The sequence below is a fragment of the Halichoerus grypus genome, chromosome 2, assembly GCF_964656455.1.
Source record: "Halichoerus grypus chromosome 2, mHalGry1.hap1.1, whole genome shotgun sequence".
NCBI lineage: Eukaryota > Metazoa > Chordata > Mammalia > Carnivora > Phocidae > Halichoerus > Halichoerus grypus.
The window spans coordinates 191,677,331-191,696,199 of record NC_135713.1 but is presented as its reverse complement, the minus strand read 5'-3'; the positions used below and the strand labels follow the sequence as shown (position 1 = coordinate 191,696,199).

At 44.1% G+C, this 18,869-nt stretch overlaps 1 protein-coding gene across 2 annotated transcripts in view; it reads right to left on the bottom strand.

Moving 5' to 3' along the window:
* The window catches only part of NMT1 (N-myristoyltransferase 1), a 32,420-nt gene extending 13,672 nt beyond the window's left edge, over positions 1–18,748 (bottom strand). For both annotated transcript variants that reach the window (XR_013445123.1, XM_036116791.2), the window contains exons 1-3: positions 18,568–18,748; positions 7,283–7,391; positions 3,819–3,963 (exon numbers count right to left, since the gene is read on the bottom strand). Coding sequence is in view for 1 of the 2 variants with exons in the window: in XM_036116791.2 (XP_035972684.1) it covers positions 3,819–3,963; positions 7,283–7,391; positions 18,568–18,698 (385 nt within the window). In the remaining variant the exon portion in view is untranslated. The remainder of the gene's footprint in view (positions 1–3,818; positions 3,964–7,282; positions 7,392–18,567) is intronic.
* Between the last annotated feature and the right edge of the window lie 121 nt (positions 18,749–18,869).

Below are 18,869 nucleotides of genomic sequence, written 5' to 3'. Positions count from 1 at the left end.
TATGAGCTGAGGGCAACACTGTTAGGACTGACCAGCTCACTCTCTCTCACTCAGCACATGTACCAAGCACCGACCTGCACCAGACATTGTGCACAAGGATACAGCGGGGGAAAAGACAAGGTCCCTGTCCCCACAAGATGGACCATCTTCTGGGGAAGTATTTAATAAGTACTAGGGGTCACAAACTGGGAAGTGCAGGCAACAATGGGGACACATAGCAAGGAAGCAACCAGCCACCTCCAATTTACCACCCGGCTTCCCAGGAGGTTTGCTTGGGAAAGAGGTTATATTTTTCTTCCCTAGTTTAGAAACCAGCCTTTTGATTTATTCATAAAATAGCCCTTATGAATTAATTTAACGTAAATCAATCTATTTCCAATCCACTGCCATGTGAAATGTTTAGAGCCTACAAAGCCGAGAGGGCTAGACCCTTGGAAAGTTCCAAGGATCTCCCTGCTAGTCTTGAGGAGGTGCTGGTCAGTTCCCTGCCTTGTACTGAACTTATACCTTTTCCAAAATACATTTAACTTCAGAACCTCCTTCTTGTTATTTTTTCCTAAATGATTTCCATGGGCAAGATACTGGTAGTCTTCCCCACTGTATACAATCATCTCAAGGCTGAATCTTTTCCCTTAGGCTGGTTACTAGGCCCTTCATGCAATGAGCATTTCCATTCGCTCCTTCACCTCGTGTTCATGGAATCCCAGAGCGCAGGAGTTCTGGGGCAGGAGCCGGTGAATGGGATGGCATAGGCCCTCATCATCATGGGCACCCAAAAGAGAGGTGAGCAGGCACCTGCCCCCCAGCAGGATGAGGGCCCCTGACCATGATAAGCCAGCTCTCCTAGGTCATCTCAAGGCTGTGTGATATCTGCAAGACACAGCTGACAAAGCAGAGTTCCAGGACACAATGAAAAAACGGACACCACTTTTAACAGGTTCACGGTCTGGGGTGCCAGCGGAGCTGAGGAGCGGCCCTAGGCTCCTGCACTGTCCTCCGGCCAGCGCCCAGCATCATGGCTTCCGCCTGTGCGGAGAGGGTCTTCACCTTCACAGGGCTCTCGAGGGCCTCCTGCTGCGCAGATGTGGGAGACTGCCCCAGAGGATGGTGGGGGCACAGCCAATGATCACTAGGCCACCTGGACCCAGTAACCGACTAAGGACACTGGGAACTTTAAAAAGAAAACCCCGGACTTTAAGAGGGCTTCGTCTGTACACTCTCCCCTCAAAATTCTCTCTGCCTTCCAACATCAAAGATCCAAAACCACGGACCAGAGCAACCGTGAACGACTTGGAAGCAAAGAATGTGAGATCTGGGAGACTTTAAACCAAACGGACAGGACAAGGAAGAGAGTGAGAGTGGGGAGGCTTCCCAGAAAAACCACGTACAAGTCTGAGCTCTCCCCTGGGTAGTTACTTGTACAAACGAGTCTAAGAGTGGTGAAATTCCAAACCATGGAGGGGATCAAAAGTTTATCTGGGAACAGAACTGTGCACGTATTTGGGAACACGGAACTGTCACTGTCACACAGCCTAAAACAGCTGCTGTTCAGAAGGCCCTTCGATGGCGAATTTAGGACTGTAAACTTCTAAAAAATTCCAGGTCTCTTCAGTGGAATACAACCTAATCACACCTCTCCCAACAAGGTGGGGAGTAAACAGTACACTTGATAGGCTTCATGGCCACTGGTGCCATTTTCCACCAGTGGTGGGAAAAATCACGGCAAGAAGCTGTAAGTCGCACTGCTCTGAGGAGAACTAGGCTGGGACCTCAGCCATGAGGACCAACTGAAGCCTCTAATGTGCTGCTCTCTGCGGGCTGCCTCACGAAAACAACGGAAGCCTTCCTTTGGGCCTGACCATGGACCTGAAAGGCAGACTGGTCAGGTGCTCAGAGCAACGGCCCTCCCCCCAGGACCCCACACCACACATGGCCCAAGAGGCACTTCCAGAAGAAATACAGCTGAGCTCGTTCCACTTTCCCGAGGGCGTCAGGGCTCCTGAAGCACCTGTGTGGCTTTCTCACAAACTTTCTGACAACAAAGCTGGAGCACTCTCTATATTTACAGGTGGAGAAATGGAGGCAGACAACATAGAGTAACTGGACTGATGAGGAACAGAAGTCCATGGACCCCAATTCATCTCTATGAAGAATGGAGCTAAGTTACCCATTTGCAAATTCTTAATGAAAAATAAAATTGGACCAAAAACCCCAAAACCCATCTGAAAACAGGGCCAAGATGCCTGGCGGCACCACAAAATGCCTCATCAAGCATTTCACTCAGAGGCGGAGCGTGTTGCTCTCTACATTCTTCCTGCTCCTTGGCGGGGAGTGGTCACTGGGACCCATTCCTGGTAATGCCCTACTAACAGCATTACTGTGACCCGAAGCCTTGCTGGAGGGCTTAGCCAGTGGGCCTAGGACCTGGCTGACCTAGGCAGCCTGACAGACAAGGCGGATGGGTCGGGCCAGGGTTCTGGAATAGCGCCGGCTGCCAAATCACCACTCCTCACATCCAGGCAGTGCTTGCTTCTGGATTGTGACTGAGCTGTCCAAGAACTGCATCTGCTCTAGAGCAGTGTCTGAAACCCGCAAAGTGGACACAAATGCCCTCCAGGTTCCGATTCTACAGGTCTGAGGTGGGGCCTGAGAGTTTGCATGTCTATAAGCTCTTAGCCAATGCCCACCCTGCTGGTCTGAGGACCACACTTTGAGTAGTACTGCCCAATTATCACATAGACCCCACCTCTGGAACAGATCATCTCTGTGGGCGCAGCCGCCCCTCTCCCCTCTCCAGTCTTTGGCCCTGCCCTGCCCCCGCCCCCCCCCAAACATTCTGGAAAAGACCAGTCATTTAAATTTGGTATCTGAACACATGTCTTCTCAACACACTTTCTCAGTCACAGAGAAAACAGGCACTGGCCCATCAATAGGTCCAGAATCATGGTGCAACCGCTCCAGAAATTTTTTGTCAACAGTGACAGCTGAAGTTAGGCATCATCGTTAGCTGTGGCTCAATCTCAGCAGGCATCTCTAACTCTACTATGTCGGTCTCTCTAGAATCCTTTGAGCTTTTCTGCTTGTCCCATCCCTTTAAGAGCTCAGTATAGCTTTTTTAAAGGGTGCCAACCAGACCTGCACAGGGCATTCCGGGGTTGAGCCATCACTGTTAAGCAAAATGTCAAGTTACGTGTAGTTGGGAAGCATGCACTGGCTGAGAGACAAAGGGAAAGGGCTGAGGGGGGCGCCTGGGTGGCTCAGTTGGTTAAGCGTCTGCCTTTAGCTCAGGTCATGATCTCAGGGTCCTGGGATCAAGCCCCACATCAGGCTCCCTGCTCAGCAGCCTTCTCCCTCTGCTCCTCCCCCCTGCTTGTGCCCTCTCTCTCTCAAATAAATAAAATCAAATCTTTAAAAAAAAAAAAAAAGAAAGGGAAAGGGCTGGGGACTCGGCCCACCCCAGGGCCAGACATCTGCCCGATAAACAAGACGGTCTCTCTACAAAATCTCTGTAGGAAGACAGACCCATGATCACACAACCCCACTCGGCCTGTGCCAATATACTGTTTTTCTTTGTAGCTTTATAGTAGACGATGATGGACTAAAGGAATCAGTACTTGTTCTCAATATGGACTCCTGTGAACCAGCAGGTCCCTGAGCATTAGTGTTTTCTACACAGCATTTTTAAGACCACCCTCTGAAAATAACCACCAAGGAACGCCAGGACTCTACCACCTTCCCCCCACAAATTCGGTGTGGCACCCAAAGCACAGCTAAGACACATCCTTCCCCATCCCCTGGGGAAGAAAGCACATACATACCCAGTTTGGGGACAGGCTGCGTGTCCCAGAACTGGTAGCTTCGCTTGCTAGCCTCCTCCATGGTTTTGGCAGGCCCCTGACCCACTGAGAACAGTTCAATGGCCTTCTGTATTTCCTGGATCCTCTCGGCTGGCAAAGAGTTCATCTGGATGAGATAAAGTTGGGGAGAGAAAAGGCTCATTATGTTAATAAGCACTTTTGATTAATCACAAGTGTAAGCGTTAAGGGGTGCAACTCAAGGAAGGGGTATGGTTCCTCCATCCCAAACCCAGAGGTCAGATGTCATATGACAACCAGAGAAAGAGTGGTTGGCGATGGGATCCCTGAAGGGTGGGTGCTTCCTATGGGGTTTCTCCTTCTTAGCCTCATGATGTTTGGTGGCAAAAGGAATACATGCTCAGTGTAAAATTTCAAACAATGCAGAAATATATACTACATACAGAAAGTAAACACCCAACAATCCCACCCCTTAAATATAATCCTTATCATCAACAGTCTTAATTTAGGAGGTGTAGGGTGAGAAGAGGCAAATATAATTTGACTTTTTTGCATGCAAGCTTCAAGCACACACACGCACAATTTTCCAAAAAACTAGAATTGGTCATATGGTATTATTCTACATGCTGTTCTTCCTTAAACACTAAGTCTTAGGGATGCCTGGGTGGCTCAGTCGGTTAAGCGGCTGCCTTTGGCTCAGGTTATGATCCCAGGGTCCTGGGATCGAGTCCCACATTGGGCTCCTTGCTCAGTGCCCTTGCCCTCTCCCTCTGCCTGTCACTCCCCCTGCTTGTGCTCTTTCTCTCTCTGACAAATAAATAAATAAAATCTTAAAAAAAATAAAAAACACTATGTCTTAGAGACCCTCCCATGTGGACATGCAGACCTGCTCATTTGAACTGAGTCCACTTTGTGGATAGACCACAATATATTTAGCAAGTCCCTCGCTGATGGGCATTTTTGTGATTTTGTTCTTCAGCTTTACAAAAAATGCCATAATGAACTTTCTTGTACATCTATTTTTGCTCACTGGGATATGTATTCCTGCCAGATAAAGTCTAAGAAAGAGATTTTCTGGGTCAAAGGATATGCACATTTGAAATTGTAATATATATTGTCAATTTGCTCTCTAAAAAGAGAGTATCATTTAATAACCCAATGAACAGTGTGTTCATTTAATATGAATTAATAACCCAGTGAGCACGTGTTTCTCCTAACCCTCATTAGATTTACCAAATCTTAAACTCTACCAATCTAGGAGGAAAAAAATATATTAATTTTAATTTTTTTCATTGTCAATTTAACTATCTTTTCATACACTGGTTGAACATGTATTTTTAATTGTGTAAACTGCCTACTCATTTCATGATTTTAAATTGATTGGTTCAAATACTGCAAATATTTTCCCAGTCTGTTGTTTATCTTTTTAACTTCTACAGAGATTATTTAAATTTGTCAATTTTTCTTTTATGACTTCCAGGTCTTATGTCAGGCTTACGATTATATAAAAATACTCATAATTTCTTCTGGTATTTTTACTGTACCATTTTTTTAAATTTAGATTCAGAAGGACAGGGAGAACATAAACTAACATGTTTACATTGCTTATTCCTGGGAGGTAGGACAAGCGATTTTTTTCTTCCTCTTGTTAGGTTTTTCCTAAATTCTTGACAATGAACTGCACCCCTCTCACAAAGAGGGAAAGGGAGGCTATGTACATGGTATTTTGTTAAATGTTTCTAATTCCAAAGTGAACCATTCTGACACACGCTGGAGCTCAAATACCCGTAGAGTCTTCCAAACACCCACCCCCAGACAAACTCGTGAAACAAATAAAAGTCTCTAAAGCCAAAGCATGGGCTTGGGCTAGAATCCCTGACCCAACGACCTGGCTGAGCCACTGCTCTCATCTTTAAATTATTTTTTTTTAAGTAGGCTCTATGTCCAACGTGGGGCTCAAACTCTCAACTCCTAGATCAAAGTTGCATGCTCATGGCCTTAGGTGGCTTAGTCGGTTAAGTGTCTGCCTTCAGCTCAGGTTATAATCCCGGAGTCCTGGGATTGAGTCCTGGGCTCGAGCCCCAGGATGAGCTCCCTGCTCAGCAGGGTATCTGCTTCTCCTTCTTCCTCTGCCCCTTCCCCCGCTTGTGTGCACACGTGCTCTCTCAAATAAATAAATAAAATCTTAAAAAAAAACAAAATAGAGTTGCATGCTCTACCACCTGAGCCAGGTAGGCACCCCACTGCTCGCATCTTTAAAATGAAGAAGACCCCCACCTCCCTGGTAGGGATGTTGAAGGTTTAGGATTAATTTATTTATTTTTATTTTTATTTTTTTTAAAGATTTTATTGATTCATTCGAGACAAAAAGAGAGAGAGAGAGAGCACGAGCAGGGGGAGAGGCAGAGGGAGAAGCAGGCTCCCTGCTGAGCCAGGAGCTGGACATGGGGCTCGATCCCAGGACCCTGGGATCATGACCCGAGCCGAAGGCAGATGCTTAACCATCTGAGCCACCCAGGCGCCCCATTTAGGATTAATTTAAATGAAGTGCCTGGCAAGAACCTGGCTAACATGGTGGTCAATAATGGTGTTTGGTTTTATTTTTTTTTTTCCCCACAGGGGATTTAATATTGAGAACAGGAAAAAATCACTTGAAGCCATTTCTCAACAAGGTAGGAGATTCAAGCTGGAGTACAACATCTGTGGCATAAAACCAAGTGTGGGTATACTGGAGTGAGACTGGATTTCTTGTGAGGCTTAGACACTGTTCTAGAGGTAATTCTAAGAGAGGGATTGTATGTTCAAGCTTCTCCTGGGGTCTACTCTGAAGGGGGCAGCACTTAACCTGAAAGAAAAGGTTTTCTTTGTCAAATGTTGTTTTATTTACAAAACAAACCAATCCCCCCCCCCCCCCCCCCCCCGTACTTCCAGGTTTCGGGTCAGTGTGTCAGTCTCAGGTCGTCTGGTCTAGGCCAGTGGTTCCCAGCTGTGGAGCTCAGCAGTGCACTCTCTGGGACCTGCAGTTTCCAGCACAAGGACTACGGCAATCAGAGGATGCTTGCAATACATAAAGGGTGGCCTTAAAAAGAGCAGGCCTTTTCTTCTCCCGGTGGCAGGGACTCAAGGCAGGAAGGACGGAGAACCACTGCTCTAGGCGGCAGGGGCCGTCCGGCGGGATCGCTCTCAGGCACCCCACACGGCACCACATGCAGCCCTGTACCTGCGTGTACGGAGCGGGCCACATGCTCAGGAGACAGTGTCTGACCTGCTGTGGCTCTTAAGGTACCGAGAGCAGTTTCATCACCTAGGTCTAGGGCAGCAGAGGGCAGCAGAGGGATCCAACTCCTCCATCTTGAAGTAATACCAGTGGAGATGGTCAATCTGAATTGTTCCTATACATCGACCCCCAAACTCTCTCCTCTGAAAAAGCAACTCTCAGTCACACGAAAACAGAGCCTCCTTGTTACCTTCACAGGCTGATCCTGGGCGGAATCTGTCTCACTGCCTTTCTCTTTCTTCTTTTTTTGTTTCTTTTTCTTCTTTTTGGCTCCAGTGTCATTGGCTGGACTCAAACCGCTGTAAGACAAAGTAAATACTGATGCAGGGTTTTTAAAAAATCATCTGTTTTGAGCTACACTGACATAGAGCTTTCTGTGGAGCCAGATCGTCCTTAATCAGGCCTGTTGGCTTCAGAAGACGACTAGAGAATCCAGGTCCCAGCAAATGCAGCTCTCCTCACTCCCACCAGCTCTGGGGGGTGAGAGTTGGGTGGGAGGGGGGGCCTGTGCCAGAAATGTCCTATTTGTTTGGAAGGACCTTTTCAATTCTTGCTTTTATTTGATGTTTATTTTCTTCAGATTGCTAGAGTGCTATAACCAAAGGCAAATGATGATTGTTAACAGGGCATTCATACCACCAACACTTCCTTAGAGCCCTGAATTTAAAACGATGACAGCCCAAAGTGGTCTTTTTGGACACCCTTCCTCATCCCCACTCCCACTCTCCCAGTGCATCACGTTTAGTGAAATTCCCCAGCTGGATCTAAAGCTCAAGGCAGTACTGCAAAGGGAGGAAGGAAGGAGGAAAAAGGCAGTTTCACATTGCTGCGATCTGTGTCCAAGCTAGTGAAACAGTCGTGAGCACTGCCGAAATCAAGCCTGCAGGACCTAGGGCGACTGTCAGCTGGCTCAGACTGGGTGATCACCACGGGCAAAACCCAGTACCTGGGATCTGGGGAAAAGAACAGTGAAGCACCCACCCACTCCTGCCAAAAAGCGACTACATGAAACATGCCTGTGAGCCCAGTAAAGGGGAGAGGCCCTCTGCATGACACACCCCACGAATGCAGCAAAAAACAAGTCTCGTAGCCACATCTGAATGTCTCCTACAGCCTTTTATTATTGTTTTCTGAGGTCTCTCAACATCTTTACTGAGACACAAATCATATTATACTGTGTTTCTTTCACATTTTCCATTCATTTGCTCCCTAATGTCTTCTCCCAATTCTTGTTGATTTCTGGGTTTCCTTTATTTTACCTTTGTATTGGGTTTCCTTTATTTTATTGATGAATTTTAAGGTTCACCTTGCAGCTTAGCTTTCCTAATTATGGTTGGACAGTTGACCCTTGAACAACACAGGGGCTGGGGTCCCTGACCTCCCCCCGACAGTTGAAAATCTGCATACAACTTTTGACTCTCCCCAAATTAGCTATTAATAGCCTACTGTTGATGAGGCCTTACCTATAACATGCCGATTAACACAGATTTTCTAGTTGTATTATATACTATATTCTTCAAGTAAAGTAAGCTAGAAACAATATTATCAAGGAAAACCTAAGAAAAATAACATTTATAGTGCTGTGTTGTTAAAAGTTCACATATAAGGAGACCTGTGCAGCTCAAGCCCATGCTGTTCAAGGGTCAACTACAGTTGGTTTCTGTCATGTCTAAACTGATTTTGGAATTGTCGGCCTGAAAGTAATGCCTAAAGTTACTCTGCCATCTTCCCTGGAAATCTTCCATTAAAAAGTCAAAATTAGTAGTCCCACCTGAGAATACAGTGAACCCTAATCTGCAGGATCCGCTAAAAGTGCAGGGTTTTAGCTGTATATTCTAGATAACCAATTTTCAAAGAATTAAAATAGTATAAATAATGCATTTTCCATACCATCACGATAAATTCCATTTAAGCTTTATTTTATAATTCACAAAGTGTACCTGGCCTTAAAATGCCTTGGGGTGATTATGAATATTAATTATTCTCTCATAGCAAGTGGTACTGTGTAGGGAGAAGGAATCTGCAGCCATGAGCTGCCATTTCCTATGGGAGAGGTACCTATTCCTAGGCCTGGGAGGAGCGCTGGCGTCCAGACTTCATGACCTTACACTTGGACTAAAGTTACCTCCACCCTGTGCTGGATCTCCCTGACTTTGCCATCTTTCTGCATCATCGTAAGCTCCTGTCAGCTGTGGGACTCAGCTCTGTGAAAAGGCTTTCCGTACTAGAAAGTGTGTCCCTCCCATGCTAGAAAGCCTACAGTGACAGCAGCCTCTTACCCGGGAAGGTATCATCAAGCCCAACTTTTCCGTAGGCCCAAAACCCTCAGTTTCCGGCTAGCTCATTCACTCTTCCTTCGCCCCGCCCTGGAATAACTGCCTGTACCCAACGCAGGGAGACAGACTATGAAGTCAGGGAGATTCAGTAAAGGCTGGAGGTTACTTTAGTCCAAGTGCACCTCCTAGGTATTATCTTAATGGGACACAGAAGGCATACCATGAAAGGAAGACCAATAACATTCTTAGAGGGGGAATAAGGTAAACTCCTTAAAACCAGATGCTCTGCAAAACCCCCAAGGCCATGGCAAAGTACAGGAACCAGGAAGTCATTTATGGCCTAAAGAAAATTTTTTCCACTTAGTAATTCAATGTTATCATCTACAGGCCTATTTGTAGCCTATAACAACTCTATGTGGTTTTTAAATTCCAGACATATTCTCACTTCAGTCTCAAGATTATATGGAGCATTATAAAATTTAAAAACTGGTTGATGTTAGGAAACAAAGCAGTGCCCCACCATTGATAAAATGTACAAGTCCTTCACTTCAGCTTATGGAATGAGTTACGTGGTTCCTGTATATGAATTACCATAAAAAAATATTTTTAAAAAATTCTATGGATTAAAAAAAGGTCAAGGCAAAGAACTGCTGTGTATCAACCTTTTGGATACTTACTAAACACATTTTCACATGAGGAAAATAGAAGAAATTACTTTCTCCAACTTCAGAAATCTTCACAAGGAAATCACTAAGAAACTACCTTCCTGCCTTTCTCTCTCTTCAGTGGAGCCACTTCTGAGCAGCCATCGGGGACCCCACTTTTGTGGAAGGATCTTAGACTGAACTCTTGTTCTCATCAACATATGTGCCTGACAAACTCCAAGACCCACACTAAACCCAGAGAGCGAATTTCATGATCCTTGTACTGCCTTGAATTTGCACATGCAGCTATTGAGCAACAATCCTGTTTCAACTTGTACAGCAAGCATAGAGATAGATGAATAACAAAGGGAAGTTAAAAGAAAGAAGAATCATTTTCAGGGAGCTGCCAGGGACTGAACTACATCCACGAGAACACATTATGAGCTCACCATGGTCTTACAGTCAGCAACCCAGATAGGAGGACGACTGACTCAGAGAAGAGATTTTTTTTTTCCCCAAAGATTTTATTTATTTGAGAGGGAGAGCGCGAGCACAAGTGGGGTGAGGGGAGGAGGGAGAAGCAGACTGGGTTCAGTCCTGGGTGTCCTGGGTCTCCTGGGTGTCTCTGGGATCATGACCTAAGCCGAAGGCAGATGTGTAACCAACGGAGCCACCCAGGCGCCCCGAGAAGAGATTTCCAAAGAGCTCACTATGGTTTAGTTTTCAAGGTGATTATAGTAATTTTAATTATTCAAAAGAAACCAAGCTCAGAAGCTTTGAGAGTAAGTCTTCAAGAAGCCTCCCAGGAAGCCGCCAACGCCATTTCAAAGAAGAGCTTCAGTTTGGATTTGGGGAGAACCACACCAGAGGACCCCACTGAAGCAGGCTAGTCCTTCTCTAAGAATTCGAATCATTTTTAAAGGGACCTGAAGTCCACACCCAGCGGGTGGACATCCCAGGGTGTGTAGGGATTCTGCAAATTGAAATAGCAATCTCTTAGAGAGCACTCTAAGCCTGCCAGGCACCTTTACACACCCCAAAGAGATGGGCCAGAACCATGGAATATAGAAAATCAAAGTCTGCCTTTGGTTCATTTGGTTCCAAAATAATGAGCAAAGAATTAGTGAAACTTGCCTTCCTGGGGAAAAGGGAGCTCCCTACAATGTAAATGGACATAGGAGTTCACATAAAAATTTTGAAGTTAACACTCTAAAGCTGATAAACTCAAGTCATTAATGACCAACCTAGCGAATATGGGACAAATTAGCAGAATGACAGAGCCAGGAACAGGGAAGACAAGCAATTAAAAAAATGTCATTAAGGGGCGCCTGGGTGGCTCAGTCGTTAAGCGTCTGCCTTCGGCTCAGGTCATGATCCCAGAGTCCTGGGATCGAGCCCCGAATCGGGCTCCCTGCTCAGTGGGGAGCCTGCTTCTCCCTCTCCCACTCCCCCTGCTTGTGTTCCCTCTCTCGCTGTGGCTCTCTCTGTCAAATAAAGAAATAAAATCTTTAAAAAAAAATTACTTATAAAAATGTCATTAAAAAAATTTTTTTTTTTATTTAAGTAGGCTCTATGCCCAACTTGGGGCTGGAACTCACAACCCCAAGATCAAGTGTCATGCTCTACTGACTGAACCAGCCAGGAGCCCCAAGAAATGTCCTTTTTTAAATGAAGGCCAAGATATTCCAAGCTCAAAAACAGAAATCCCATGGATGCTCTGGTATAAAGTCAGGGCTCGGGGGAGGAGATAGAAAATGAGCCTCAGTGCTGATTTCTAGAAACAGAATGCAGTGCCAGGATGTGTGAGTGGGCAGGAGGGAAGGGCACGTTGACAGATGAGCAGCTCAAGCACAGAACTTCCAGATAACACGACAAGCAGGAAGGGTCCATAACACAGGCCTCCTCTCCATCCTACTGGGTAACAAAATCCACTCAAAAGGTGCAGGATTGGGGAACAGAATGCTGTTACTGTGGGGGAGTGCAAGCTCAGCCACCAGGGCCGGAAAGATCTCAGGGCCACCCAGTTTAACTTGCTGTTCACAGAAGAGGAAACCAAGGCCCAGACACGTGAGGCAAACTGGTCACCAACACACCAACTGGTACCCAGGGACAAGCCTCCAATCTCTAAAGACATGGACCATTCCTTCCCAAACACCTTGGTCTTGTTTCTGTGGGAATTTATCTGAGACTCCTCCAAAGCCAAAAGACACTGTTCCATCACACAAGGCCTTAAAACAAATTTCTGTGTACCAGAGGAGCACGTATTAAAGGCAAGGAGGAGAGTGAGCCACGCTTTATCCAGAAAGCCTCCTGACTACACTAGCTCTCACTGGTATCTGGCTAAGATTATGATCTCCCAAATGATTTAATACTTTACATAGAATAATGCATTGCTTCCTACCTTCCCAGTAAGATTAAAAATTTCCTGAGCATAAGGACATCTGATATAGCTGTTTCCTAGAGCACTCCCAGCTGCGCCCAGTGCACAGTTAAGAGTTCAACAAATAATGTGCTTGACTGACACTTTCCAGCATAATAGACTAAAATAAAACCCCGAAAAGCTGGAGTCCAAAAGAGGGTCAGCAAAACGTCTCCAGTAACGTTTCCATAGGACAGCTGTATTAATAGTCTACGAAAAGTGTGGAGATGCTGTGCTCTTTTGAGCCACTGGTTGAGATTTTAAATAATCAGCTTTCTTATTAAATTATCAACTTTCTTATATGTCATCTTCTCCCTCCTGAGGACCTGTCCTAGTCCTATAAAAGTTAAAACAAAAAAGCTCCACTAAAACTATTTTAAATGGTTCCAGTGTCTTAAACACAGACCACGGGTTTAGTTTTGATTATGAGATCAGAGGGAAAAAAAAAAGTTCAGAAAATAGGGCGCCTGGGTGGCTCAGTTGGTTAAGCGACTGCCTTCGGCTCAGGTCATGATCCTGGAGTCCCTGGATCGAGTCCCGCATCGGGCTCCCTGCTCGGCAGGGAGTCTGCTTCTCCCTCTGACCCTCCCCCCTCTCATGTGCTCTCTCTCATTCTCTCTCTCTCAAATAAATAAATAAAATCTTTAAAAAAAAAAAAAAAAAAAAAAAAAGTTCAGAAAATAAAATTCACAATTTTGGGTCACTTATTTTCTACCCCTAAAAACTAAAAGTTAATTCTTTGGGCTAAAATTTAATATTTCCAGAGAAACCTACTAAACAAATCCTAGGCTCTAACATCCTTTTGATTCTACTTTTGGATATCAGGAAATCCTTCTGCAAATCCTTCTGCATTTACTTATGCGGTGTGATATGTTCACCAATAATCCTACTGGTACTCAGAAGGCCCAACAAGGTGAATGCGGAGGCATACGAGGGTACCCGGGTAGAAACCACGTGGTCAGACTCAGTCTCAAAAGCCTGTCCTCTGTACTGCTGTGACTGCAGGGTCACTTACAGCAATACCCCAAACTCTGCAGTCCCACCCACCAGTTATTTATATAAAAAACTGCGTGTGAATCCTAGATGATGGGAAACACACACATACACAAAAAAAAAACAAAACCCAAAACCACTTTAGTACTGCCATCAAGCTACCCCAGAAGGCCTCTGAAAAGAACAGCAGGTTGTGGGAAGGGATTACAAAAATTGCTTTTACTGCCATCCTCTGCCCTTCCCGGGACAGTTGGCCAGAATTTTGAGGGTGAACAACCCAGTTCCTGTCATGGAGAATAACTGGGCGTTTTTTTTTAGGGGTCACAAAAGCTCTGATATACTAAACTGTTTAGAATGGGATTGAGACAGAAATGTAAATTCCACATCCTCTGGGTTGCTTTGGTGAGCCACGCTGTAACCTGGCAACTCCAAGGTCAAATCAAATGCTGTTCAGAGACCATTTTCAGTAATTTTCTGACCAACGACTCACTGCTGGCAGAAATTTCACACACTAGAATGACCTCTGCAAAAGATACTTGTCCATTCAGAAGAGTTTAAAGGGGTCAGCCATCTCCATCACCAACTGGCTCCCCAGTCTGGGAAAGTTCATGGGTTACTGAATGGATCCAAAGACAGGACTCAACATTGCTGCAGAGTCAGGAGGCAGAAATCAAGGCAGTAGGGAAAAGAAATCCAGCAAGTTCGGAATGGATCCTTCAGGGTGTCAAAGGAAGAGGTAGAGATGAAAATCCCAAGCCTCACTACCAAAGATAAATCAGTCTTTTTAAGTGAAGTCTAGGAGATAATCCATGGAAAGGGCTTAGCACAGTGGCCAGCACATAGTAGTAATAACAACAGATAACATTTATCAAACGCTTGACAACAGTGTAACCCCCTCAGCTGCCTCTCAAAAGTCAGCAGCAGTAGAAAAAACTTCTAAGCAAGTACTGACCCTGTCAAAGAATTTTAGTTTAAGTTTGTTTGTTTGTTTTGGTGCTCTCAAAAGAGAACACCATGTTTTGTGTGCCTTAAATGCAACAATCCCTAGAGCACCTTCCTTGAGGAATCAGAAGAGAGGCTTGCAGGGTAGAGATTTCAGACAAAGTTACAGAGAAGAGCTGAAGAAGCTCCTCCTAAAGTTACTAAATCTACGGTCCCCAAATCTATGGACTCTGCAGGCAAAGGGTTAAGCGCAGACTTGGTAAAGCTGGGAAATTTTAGAGTGAGCACATTAGTTAAACAATGTGAAAAATCAGCAAAACTGGTGTGCCATGAGCAGCAGTCTCCCTGAAATAGGCTCTCATTTGCTTTTCATTCCTTCTGCTTTCCAGTCTCCTCTTTGAAGCAGCTCTTGATTAGTTTCTTTTTTAATTGCAACTTAATTGGGAAATAAAATTAGAACACTTATTTGATATCAGTGATGAGGTTTCTCTTTTCATTTCTGCTTCGATCTAGTTTTGAAAAACCAAAAGCTGAAGGGAGAAATTAAGAAAAAGGGACGAAAAAGATTTCTTCTTTCCAAGAGCTAGATGTAGCTATAAGCCATCAACTAAATATGGAAAGAACCACTCTCGGAGAATCTGAAGAATAAAACAAAAGCAAGTAAGGCTGGCTTTACGGAATTTCCTTTCAAAAAGCCCTTTGTTTTCTCTTAAGTTTTTTCATAAGAGATAACAGCTCAGGACTAGTGAGGAAAACTTACAAGAACTCATCTTAACCTGTCCCCATGGAGTAAGAAAGCAGGATGGGAAAGAGACATCCTTATCAAAAGGATGGCTTACCTGCATCTCAGTGGTATCAATGACATTGCAAAATAAACTCTAAAAGAATCCTAGGAACAAAATAATATAAAAGTCCTTTCCTGTTCCAATCATTCAAATAAACTTTACTTGTTTGTTAACCCAAAACTAAAATCTACTGCCAGCTAATAAGGTTTATTCTTTAGTAACAATTCTTGGAAAGCCTTTCACTAAAAACAAAAAGCAAATTAAAGCATACAGATGAATGGTGAACCGCATGGGGATACAGCATTAGGACGATCTTAGTCTGGGGGCGCCTGGGTGGTTCAGTAGGTTGAACGTCCCACTCTTGGTTTCAGCTCAGGTCATGATCTCATGGGTCCTGGTTTCGAGCCCCAAGTGGGGCTCTGCACTCAGTAGGGAGTCTGCTTGGAATTCTCTCTCTGCTTCTCCCCTAATTCCTGTGTGCACCCATGCGTGCACACACACTCTCTCAAATAAATTATACCTGAAAAAAAAAATTATTGTAGTCTGACTCTTCTCTCAGTTGCTCAGGGTAACTTATCTCAGGCGAGTAACTGGGGGAAAAATGCTGCCTGCCTTTGTTGAGTAGATTTTTTTAAAAAAATAGCGTACAGAAAAACTGTAGAGATACATACATAAAAAATACACACACACAAAATAAAACATATACATACACTGCATGTATGCATGTGCACATATATGTGTATTTCAATGTATATGTGAAATCTATACTCATCAAATGTTTATTTAATTATGGTTCTTTCATTAGTGTACTGTGAGCCCATCTTGAGAGGAAGGCCTAAGAGAATAAGGGTTAGTTTAAACTATCATTAACTTTTGTTGCAAATTGTACTTTAGACTCATGAGCATCAAAAGGAGATGCTCCCCTTCAATTCTTACATCACTTTTGAAAACATTTTAAGTAATATTAAGAAAATTTCAAGAAGCCAAAAAAACAGTGGAAAACTTCCAGGACAAATTGGAGGATCCCCGATTTCTGTAGGTATTTCACAGGAAACTGTAGTAAGGCTCACAATGAGACTGACTTGGGGTAAGAAATTGTGTTTGTAAGAAAAATCTGACACTCTTCCCCTCAGTGAAGAGAAACTCCACCGACACTGAACTCTGAATTTTAACATTTGCCATTTGTTCATCCAGCAAATACTCACTAATGCCCATTAAGTGCCAGGCATCTCGAAGACATGGTCCCTCTACTCAGGCACCTTACAATCAGGTGAGGCAGGGACTGGACACACATTATTTAACTACTGTTATAAAAGCTACAAAAAACGAGGTATGTGATAAGAGCACAAGCTGGGGAAAGGAGGACAGGGAAGATGTGAAGGAAGAACAGGAGGGAGGGGCCAGGCTGTATTCCCGATGTTATCTCATTTAATCCCTACAAATGGAGGTTAAGTAACTTTCCCAAGGTTATAGGACAACTGTCAGAACCAGGCTTTGAACCCCGTGAATGACCCCCAAATCCGTGCTCTTTCTGTGCCACACCGCCTCTTCCAAAATCATTTCCTCTGACAATTAATGGGAAAATATTAACTCCACTTCAGATTGAGTGCCCGAAGTAGCCTGTCCTCCAAGCTAGGTCCTCTGTTTTTCACCTGCCACCTCCAAACTCATTTATACAGACCTCCAGATTTGGGATGCTAATAAATTTGTTCACCCAGACCATATATAACCATGCACAACAACAATAACAACAAAACAAAAAAAAATTTTTTTAAGGTTATCATTTTGTTGTACTATAAATAAAACACAGACCTTTCTGCCAAATAGTTTTGCAAAGTGATTCACAGATCATAGGAAATAAAACCAATTAAAGAGCTATAGACACTGGTCAGGGCAACAGTTTAGCAGAGAAAAATAAAAGCAACTACACACAGAGCAAAGAAAAAGCCTTACTTTCACTTCTGAAATGACTTTTGAATTCAACAGCTCTCATCTATAATTAGGATTTGTACTCAGGAGGGCTGCACTTTCCCTTCTTCCTGTTCCTATTTCCTCTTTAAAAGCTCTTCCTTTCTTAGGAATCTCCAACTTCAAGGCTTTTGTTACATGAGATCTATTGTGAGTTATAGCAAAAGAACACACACTCTTATAAAACCAGATCTGACAAACTTCCTTTTTCTTTACATTCTTCTTGTGATTTTTTTTTAATGCTGGTCAAAGAACATAAAAGCTAGATCTTTTAACCTAAGGATTCATCACAAGCAGATTATAAACTACTTAATTAATCCTTTGTTCTTCCATCTTTACAAGGCAGTGGATTTTTTTTTTTTAAGTTTATCCAAAGATTTCAACCTTTTACCTTTACCTACAGGCTACTGCTAATACTGCAAATGACTTCATGGCTATGAAAATGGGACTACCACACATACACACACGCGCGCGCACAAAATCAGACCACCACAGACTCACCCAAAGTTATACGTCAAAAAGTCTCCCATAACTTTCGGTTAAAAAACATACTCGGAAATATAGACAGGGACAGAGCTTCAGCACTAGTTACTGTAACAATATGAAGAAAGAAGAATGACAGGGTGTGGCTTACAAGAATGAAAACTGATTTGGAAATAGAACTCAACACTGAAACAAACGCCTGATGAATTTCTTCTGCCCAAGTAACAATTACTAGCAGGCAAGAGAAGTACAGAGATGCAGTATTAAGCCCACTTCCAATCCCTGTCCAAGCTGCACCATCACTCAATTTCTTGAAGCTTTGAGGCTATTTCACAAAGTAAACAGAGCAAAGATCCTGCAAGACCTAATTATATACTGTTCAGGAAACTTACAGCTTATCTGGAACAACGGGCACTGTATACACCAAAACATTATCATACAGTAATTACACTGTAGGGTTTATAAGGTAAGTTTGTATTTTGAGATTCTCCTGTTAGTGATATTTTACAACATAATTATGGTTTGTACAACCTGATATATTTCCTCATTGAAAGTGAGCTGCAGCGAAATGTTTTATTATTCATTTATTGCTAATCACGTTGTTCACACACCTCTGTAAGTAACGTTCCCTTTGAATTGTACTGTTAGATTGACCCGTGTTGTGCCGTCGAAAACCATCGTCCAACATGCTCTTTTCCCTGAACGCGAGTGAAGCACACGAGTGGAACATTACACAGAAGAACTTTTATATAATAAAAGTATTGAATGTCTCCGGCCCTTAATATACTGAGCACCCACCCTGCTAAATGACAAAGACAGCAACCAATCGCCAGGCAGGATCCCAATGTCTCAGCCAATTAGAATATGGGGGTGGGGTTACCCTAAGCTCCCGGTGATTTCCCCGCACCCCAGAGACCCAGGTTGTGGGAGACTGGACGGGAATTGGACTCCGAGGATATCGTTACCCCCGGCTGTAGCTGTTTTCCTCCTCGTTCTCGCAATCGCTGCAGTGCTCATGGCCGTTTCCATTCCCTTCCATCATCTGCGGCAGCGGAGGTGCCGGCGGCTTCACTGCTGTCTCACTCTCGTCCGCCATCTTGAGTTGCGAGAGCCGGCCTCCGCGCCTCGCTACATGGGGGGTTCCTATTGGACGAGAGGAACTTGCGATATAGTCTGGGTTTTGTAGTTTTTTTGTCGAAGGGAGCCGTGGTTAAGAACAGCTGATTCTCGCGAAACTGGAAGAATGTGGACTACAATACCCAGAAAT